At 38.2% G+C, this 9219-nt stretch overlaps 2 protein-coding genes across 2 annotated transcripts; both read right to left on the reverse strand.

The window, feature by feature from the left end:
- Positions 1-1719: 1719 nt before the first annotated feature.
- Positions 1720-2817, reverse strand: LOC109188856 (acetylajmalan esterase-like). The gene has a single exon (XM_019339490.1). It carries the CDS (start codon positions 2815-2817, stop codon positions 1720-1722), a length of 1098 nt encoding a protein of 365 aa, XP_019195035.1.
- Positions 2818-7338: 4521 nt separating this feature from the next.
- Positions 7339-8442, reverse strand: LOC109188857 (acetylajmalan esterase-like). Its single transcript, XM_019339491.1, has one exon. The coding sequence runs from the start codon at positions 8440-8442 to the stop codon at positions 7339-7341; it is 1104 nt and encodes a 367-aa protein (XP_019195036.1).
- Positions 8443-9219: the final 777 nt, after the last annotated feature.

Here is a 9219-nt window from a genome sequence, read left to right on the forward strand (position 1 = left end):
CTAACTGTGACTCTAATATGATCTTCAATGCTCAGAGTAGGGAAGGTCAGAACTTTGGATACTTACAATTAAGAAAGTGGGGACTCATGCATGATGGAATAATATGCATGCCCGTGGGGGACTCATGATGGAATAATATGGCAATTATTATTTATAATAACGGCTTGGCTTAGCCCAAAAAGGTAGGGGACTGACCAAATGGTTTGCTCCATTCACATGAGTGGGATCAAACCCCCAACCTCATGCTTAAGGGACAAGGTGCTGAACCACCATGCCAACCATGTTGGTTATTAATAGTGCTCTTATTGATGCACTATACACTCAATCAATGCAATATTCGTCCCCGTAACGCTTATTCGTACATTATTTCTGCCTCTATTATCGTTTTATTATATTCAATCATATATTCGGGTTGTATAATCCGGACCCCCGGGTTCATATAATCCATCATCCGCTAAGAAGGCGCTTCCACGAGAAGTCCAACTTGAAACATTGTGGTTATAAAATTAATAGTCTGATCAACATAACATCATTGTGAAACTAATTGGGATTTGATCTGTATTCCTTAAAATAAAATAAAAAAAAAAAAAAAACCGATTCAGCTGCTTACCAATCGTCTAAATTATTAAGTTATCAAAAGGTATATATTGATTATGCATCAAATATTTATTCTTAAATTAATTACAATAATTAATACTGAATAAAATTACTTGATTTGATTGATTTAGATTTCAATAACTTAGATCATCACCATTAGTGAATCTTTTGGGATTTTTATAGGAAAAAAAAAAATTGAGGAGTGATTTTTGGCTAATGTTGAGAGTAGTTTTTAGGCAAATCTTTCTCTAGTAAAAGTTGGGATTTTGACAGGAAAAATTAAAAAAAAAAAAAAAAAAAAAAAAAGTTAGATGTGCGCTTATAGCGCACGTCTCACCCCAACGGGTGCCCGTAAGCGTGCTCCAAAGTGGCTGTCAGGAGTGTCAGCTGCTGGCGGCCACTCTAAATCTATTATTATTATTATTAAACTTTTCATTTGCTTTTCTTATGTTTTTTTCTTTATTGTTTTATATTTTCTGTTTTAATTATTTCTTATTAAAAAATAAAATATGCAACATAACTTTTTATTTGATATAGTCACGCTTATAATCATTAAGTGACTAGAGAAACTTACAACCACAACTTAAAGTATATGAATCAAACATATAAAAATAAACCTATTTCATTTTATGAACCAAACATATAAAAATAAACCTATTTCATTTTGTGTTTATTCCATGAACCAAACATCACCGTACATAGTTTATTCCATAACATAAAATGTATGTGAACCAAACCCGTTACCCCGTCACTAATTATAAATGTTCTCAATAACTTTTAAAAAGTGTGTAATGCATGTAAAAATAAATAAAAAAATAATAATAAATCAAACACAAAGGCACTAGTAGATTAATTAATAAAACATCACACATGCAACTTAGTACATCGACATCATAACAAGACATCATTCCAACTTCAAACCCTAAAAACATCATCCTTGCAAAATAATAATAATAATGGAAGAAACCCTATTTTATAAACAACTACTAGTTGACGCGAGCTTATTTATTTATTTTTAAGTGACTAGAGAAACTCGCAACCGCTAACTAGCTACTTACCTGATTCTATTAAGACCGTAGCTAGCTGCATGTGATTAGGGTTTTTTTCCGATGAATCAGTAAATTAAAGGGCGAGCTTGTCAAACACTCGATCAATGACGAACAGCGAAATATAGTGGTGAGCGGCGTCGGTGAGATGAACGCCGTCCCAGTGCACGGCGGCCGTCGGGTTGGTGCACACCGTAGACCCCTCCCTTCCACAAGATGTGATGTTATTGAAATTGTAAGTCCCACCCCCTCCGCAGCAAGCTTTCACCAACGCCCCGTTCTCGTCGTTGAATCCAAGCTGTTTTGCGTTGTGTAAAATATTCATGAAACCGCCGTAAAAATCGCCGTGGACTATCACGACGTCCTTGCCGGCGTATTGTTGGCTGAGGTTAAACAAAGCGACGCTCAAGAAGCTGTTGTGGAAGGAGGCGAAGTCGTTGTACGCTTTCAGGCATCCGAATTGGTCGTACGCGGCGGCGTCGTGGGTGGCTTTGGAGGTCAGTAGCGACGGCAAGCACCCGAATGGATAGGGACCCGGAACTAGGACCCGCTTCGCTCCGTGATCGATGACCCGTTTAACTCCGTTAATTATGGAGTCGACGGTGTGAGGGACGTAAGTCATGACCTCAGCAATGGACTTTCCTTTCCCTTCGTCGAAGGCGAGGAAGTAATCGTTCCCGCCGTATTCTCCGAAGATGAAGAGAGATTGTTCGAAGGTGCAGCATGTTGAGTTAATGTAGGATTCGAACCACTCCAGTTGCTTGTTAATCGCAGGTTTGAATTCCTTGTAGTGAATGTTTCGCTTGTCGAAAAATTCTTTTTCGTTCGCCGTTGCTCCGGCGACGGCGAAATTAACGCCGTGAGCAAATGAACCGTTTTTGTCCAGGTACGCGTCGAGGAACGGGAGGTTAGCTGCGTCGGCGATGTAGTCGACGATGAGGCGGCCGTCGGAGAACCTACCGGTGGCGTTACAGAAGTAGGTCTTGCCATATGGGAGTTTGTCGGCGGGGAAAAACATTTTGCCCCAACGGAGTAAGTTTCCGGTATCGGAGAGGGAATTTCCAAATTGATAGATGCTTTTGAAGGCGGGAAGGGTGCGGGAGTTGGCAGCAAAGGCTATAGAGAAGAGAAAGAAAGCGGTTAGAAAGACGGAAGACGCCATTGCCATTGCCATTGCCATTGAAGAGATGATAGTTTGATTCGTCCACTCGCCCAACCATGCATATAAATAGCCGTTATAGTACACTAGTTATTGCATGGATCCTGGTCCAACTAGGGTTCAAAAATGACATCGTTTCGTGTAATTTGTTTTTCACGTGCATACTAAACGTTATTCTAATTCATAAGATACATTATCTTACTTTTCAATATTCAAACATATAACATACATTATTAACTATTAGCACGCAGTGACATAGTTGACATTATCTTACCCCAAATGTTTCAATATTCAAACACATAAACACAAGTACATATTAGACAATACAAATTAGACTATTAGCACGCGGTGACATAGTTGATACCCCGGCCATATGTTTCAATATTCAAACACATAAACACAAGTACATGACATATTATTAGACAATACAAATTAGACCATTAGTACTGTGCCGCTTGAGCACAAGGCCTTTGACATACCTGTATTTTGTTTAATTTAATCATTCTATTTTAAAAAATGATACAATTAATGATAATAGTTAAAAGTATTAGGTTATCTAACACCTTTGGTATTTTGACAATTGCAAAGCCTAGTTGGCTTTTATTATTATTAATATTATTATTATTATTATTATTATTATTATTATTGTTGTTGTTGTTGTTGTTGTTGTTGTTATTGTTGTTGTTATTATTGTTATTGTTATTATTATTCTTTTTACTTATGTGCAATGTTACAATTCTTCTTCTTCCAAAAAATTGAATACCCAACTCTAAGGGCCCCCACGCTCCGGCCCGACAGAGCATGTGGAAGGAGTTAAATCATGGTAGGCAAATTATGTCGTGGACGCTAGTCAGGAGGAAGAGGAGCACCTAGCGCCTAGACAGTCTAGGCGGCGCATATGCGGCAAACTAAGGAAAAAAAAAAAACAGTGCACGTGTATATATATATATATATATATATATATATGACACACAACTACATTAGGCCATGCACACGACATACAGACTAATGGCACACGACTACACTAATTCGCACAGTCGTGTGCCATTATTAGTGTAGTCGTGTGCCATTAGTCTGTATGTCGTGTGCATGGCCTAATGTAGTTGTGTGTCATATATATATATATATATATATATATATATATATATATATATATATATATATATATATATATATAATAAAAAAAAATTAGTAACGCCGAGCCGACCGGGTTAACTCAATCAAAATGGAAGAGTTAACTCGGCCGAGTTAGGCGCTAGGCGCCTAGGCGGGCAATCGACTAGGAAGAAATCGCCACAGTCTAGGGGCGTCTTGACCGATTTTTACAACAATGTTGCAAATACCGTTGTAAAAGTTCCAACTATTAAAAATTAATGAAATGTTGCAACGGAATTTACGATCGTTGCAAAATCGGTTGCAAAAATTACAACGCATGTTTGTTTCCATTGCAATTTCAGTTGCAAAAATGTATTCCTCCATTTTATTTTATTTTTTGCCAAAATTTACACTTCTGCCTCAATTGCAATGAAAATTTTTTTCCGTTGCAATTTCGTTTCGTTGCAATTTTTCATTGCAACTCTGAATTTTTCTATTAATGAATTGTCTATTAGAGTTTTACTATAAAGTATTATATTTATGATATAAAATATTTTATATAAGGTATAGAATATTGATTATATATGCAATTATGTTATAGTTAATTTTTGTTAGATCTGACCTATCTCACATATTGAGACACGTGAGACGGTCACATCAGAGCCCTTCGGTGAAAAGTTGAAAGAATTATATAACATTCTTAAAGCATATAGCGCAGCGGTGCACTATACATTATAAATATTTTTAAATTTTTTTTATTACGTGATGAATGAAATTTATTACCTCTATTCAAAGGTGTGTATCGAGTAAACATTGCCTTTGTCAATAAAAGATTACAAGGAGATAAATTAGCGTAAACTTGGCGAATTTAGTTGGGACGATTCCAATGGCAAGTAAAAAACTCTTTATTTATGAAAATATATGTTCTCTGTATCTAACCAATTTTATTGCTACGTTGTGGCCCTATAAAACAATAGGACCAGCCTATATATGTGTAACTTGCTAAATTTAAATAGAAAATGACTTAATCCACCACAAAAATGTTTTATACGGATAATTATATATTATGGTACTATTTATGAAGAGTTGTGTGTTGGGCGTCGGACGGGTTGGCCGAGTTCAGTCCCTGCTCGATTCGGGACGTGGCGATGTGGCTTACCATGGAGATGTGGTTAAATGGTTAATGTCCACCTACTTATCACTAATTGGTTTTAAGTAGGATATGGCAACTAGGTACCATAGAACTGTGGTTAAGCGTGCTTGACTTCCGGCAATCTCGGTCAGGGTGACCCCTTGGGAAGTGAGCATAGTGCAGCGCTGAGATCCAACATTGTGAACGTGTGAATAGTAGCATTGAGAAAATACTCTATATACTCCAATTTTTTGCTCCTAACTTTTACTTCCATACACAAAATCTTGGTGTAAATACTTGTATCGAGACCAACTTGATAGAAAAAAAAGTTTTTCAGTACCCATCACATCATGTAATAAAATATAGGGAGTAAAATTTGGGAGTCTTTGTAGTAGAACTCACTACAATGGAATGCCTAAAGCCCCCCCCCCCCCCCCCCCCCCTCTCTCTCTCTCTCTCTCTCTCTCTCTCTCTATCGCTTAGTACGGTATATATGTTAGGAACAAGTGTATTTAGATTTTGATGATACCAAAATGTCTTAGGATGTAGACCCCTATTTTTTGTTTATTAGAAAGTCTCGTATGACATAGGCATGGAATGTTAAAACCATGCACGTGACTAGTAGAATAGGTCTACATGAAGATTCGAAGATGATCGAAAGATGCTTACAGACGAAGGAAGGATTAAAGCAAGTCTCGGATAGACTGCTTCGACAAAAGGAACTTTCGTTCAAGAAGAAAAGATGAAAGATAAAGGACAATCTTCCATTCCTAAGTAAACAAGTCAAGGATGGACTTGTTGAAAGACAACCCTCATTAAAGGAAACAATGAGAATGTTGTCTATCACTCTGTTGGGCAAATCATTCGGACAAAATGTGTCCTAGGAATGATTTTCACTAAAGACAATGAGCATTAAAAGACTTGTACCTTCTTGTCAGAGATCAAGGACAAAAGCCATAATGCTTTTGGCTCCAACAGCTATACAGTACAAGTGCATTTAATGCTCAATGCCCACTGAGTAATACACGCTGGTTTTTAGGTTTGAAATTTTCATCTCCCTATAACAGATGGATTTTTCCCACCTATAAATACCTCTCTTCTCCATGGAAGAAAGTGTTGGTTAACTCACTCTCTCAATCTAAAGAAAAGCTCTTCAAAGCAGTTCCATCTTCTTAACTTTTCATAACCAGTGTTTGTTGTGAAGTTTTTCAAAGGCATATCCATCCTCATACTTCACAACCTGAAGCTGTCTTGTTCTTTTCTCAAGTGAAGATCTACCTAGACATCAAGACAAGCTTCAATCAGTTGGAGAAACATCAGATCTCTTTTCCAACATCTCAGCTCAGGAAGTAGTTGATAGAGGCGGAGTAAACTCTCGGAGTTGAAAAACCTTTCAAGTGGATGTCCGGCTTAGTGATCAAGGAAGCCAGCTTGAAGTAGTTTGTACTAGGAGTGATAGTGCTTATACATTATATTTGGATAAAAAAATTATTTTATTTTTATTGTATAATACAATAAATAAAAGTAAAAATGAATTTAGACTCAATTAACTCTTCTAAATCTTTTGGATTTCTATTTTATCTTTTAGAGATTTTTTAGGATTTTGGATTTCTATGTATTTGAACTTGCAACCACTACCTGAAGTATATAAACCAAACATAAAAATAAACTTATTTCATTTTGTGTTTATTCCATGAACCAACGTCACCGTAGTTTATTCCATAACATAAAAAGTATGCGAACCAAACCAGTTTGGGTGGTGTGAGTGGCTGTGCAATCTAACTTAGCTTGTCCTTTAAGAGAGGTCCGGAGTTCGAAGTCCCTCTCATATGAAAAAATTAATCTTACAAGTTTAATGGTGTCTGTCCCTTAATTAGGCCGACCCGGAGATTAGTTTAAGTATGGTACGGGCTTAAAAGTGCCTCTTAGGGGATTAGTTTAAGTATGGTACGAGTTTAAAAGTGCCTCTTACAAGACACCTTATGGTCTGATCCAAACAAAAACTATAATGGTTCTCAAAAAATTTTAAAAGTGCGTAATGTTAAAAAAAAAAAAAAAAAAAAAAAAAGCAAACACAACGGCATTAGTATAATATATAAAATAAAATAACACACATGCAACTTATTACATGGACACCATAACAAGACATCAATACATCATTATGCCAACTTCAAACCCTAAAACCATCATTCCAACTCCAAGTTGGCGCTTATCATTAGGGCTAATTATTTTGAAATGACTAGAGAAACTGGTAGTCCCTAGTTACCTTATTCTGAGTAGTGATTAGGATTTTCTGATGAATATAATCACTAAATTGAAGCTAGGGCGAGCTTGCTAGACACTTGATCAATGACGAACTGCGAAATATAGTGGTGAGCCGCGTCGGTGAGATGAACGCCGTCCCAGTGCACGGCGGCCTTCGGGTTGGTGCACACCGTAGCCCCCTCCCTTCCACAAGATTTGTTCTTATTGAAATTGTAAGTCCCACCCCCTCCGCAGCAAGCTTTCACCAACGACTTGAATCCAAGCTTTCTTGCGTTGTGCAAAATGTTCATGAAACCGCCGTAAAAATCGCCGTAGACGATCACGACGCCTTTGCCGGAGTATTGTCGGTTGAGCTTAGACACAGCGTCGCTCAAGAAGCTGTTGTGGTAGGCGATGAAGGCGTTGTACTGTTTCAGGCATCCGAATTGGTCGTAAGCGGCGGCGTCGTCGGTGGCGGCGGAGGTAAGTAGCGACGGCAAGCACCCGAACGGAAAGGGACCCGGAACTAGAACCCGCTTTGCTCCGTGATGGATGACCCGTTTAACTCCGTGGATAATAGAGGCGACGGTGTGAGGGACGTAAGTCTTGACCTCAGCAATGGACTTTCCTTGCTCGAAGGCGGGGAAGTAGTCGTTCCCGCCGTATTCTCCGAAGATGAAGAGAGATTTTCCGAACTTTTCAGCGCATTTGGCGCGGCAGGTTGAGTTAATGAACTCTTCGAACCACTCCAGTTGCTCGAGAATCGCAGGTTTGAATTCGCCGTAGGAAATGTTTTGCTTGTCGAAAAATTCTCTCTCGTTCGCCGTTGCTCCGGCGACGGCGAAGTTTACGCCGTGATCAAATGAACCTTTTTTGTCCAGGTACGCGTCGAGGAACGGGAGCTTAGCTGCGGTGGCGATGTAGTCGACGATGAGGCGGCCGTTGGAGAACCTACCGGTGGCTTTATGGAAGTAGGTCTCGCCATATGGGAGTTTGTCGGCGGGGTAAAACATAGTGCCCCAACGGAGTAAGTTTCCGGTATCGGAGAGGGAATCTCCAAATTGATAGATGCTTTTGAAGGCGGGAAGGGTGCCGGAGTTGGCAGCAAAGGCTATAGGGAAGAGAAAGAAAGCGGTTAGCAAGACGGAAGACGCCATTTCCATTGCCATTGCAGAGATGATAGTTTGGTTCGTCCACTCGCCCAACCATGCATATAAATAGCCATTATAGTATAACCTTTTGTTTTTGGTTTATCCACTTTAACATAATTTTTATATAATTAACCAGCTTGGTTGGCGGGAATGGCGGCGCACTCTTGTCCTTTAAAGAGAGGAAATCATTATATTGTGATTCATGTATTTTTTTTTGGCTATATTTGGCAAACCTATCTGAAAATGTATAAGTTATAAGGAAACTGAAGAGCTATTAAGCTAGCTGATTATGTTTAAAAGTGTTTGATAAAATTAACTTTTTGATAAGCTAACAAATGTAAAAAGACTAAAAAAAATCTTCATAAAATTGAAATAGGTTTGTTTACATAATTACAATTTCATTTGATAATATAAAAATAATACGTGGGGTAATGTCGATTTAGATATAGTATAGTCTCAGTTGGTAATTAACATACAAAAAAATGCGCGCTCCGTTAAAACTAACGGCGTTGTGCACCGCGGTCCACGATATAACAACCCGCTAGGATGGGGTTAGCCTTAGCTCACTTTTTATTGGTACGTTGGGCCGGTTGTGGCCCTATAAAACAATAACGGCAAATTATGTTGTGCATCCGTGTGCACCATGCATGGTGCACACGGATGCAAAAACGACGTTGTTTTACTTACATTAAAAAAATATATATTTCGATTGTCGTTAGTTACGTAAACATATGTTCATAATTTTATAATTTCACATTCTGGATTTATAGTTATGAAATTATGGATGTGTAGTTA

The sequence above is a fragment of the Ipomoea nil genome, unplaced genomic scaffold, assembly GCF_001879475.1.
Source record: "Ipomoea nil cultivar Tokyo-kokei standard unplaced genomic scaffold, Asagao_1.1 scaffold1509, whole genome shotgun sequence".
In the NCBI taxonomy this organism is placed as follows: domain Eukaryota; kingdom Viridiplantae; phylum Streptophyta; class Magnoliopsida; order Solanales; family Convolvulaceae; genus Ipomoea; species Ipomoea nil.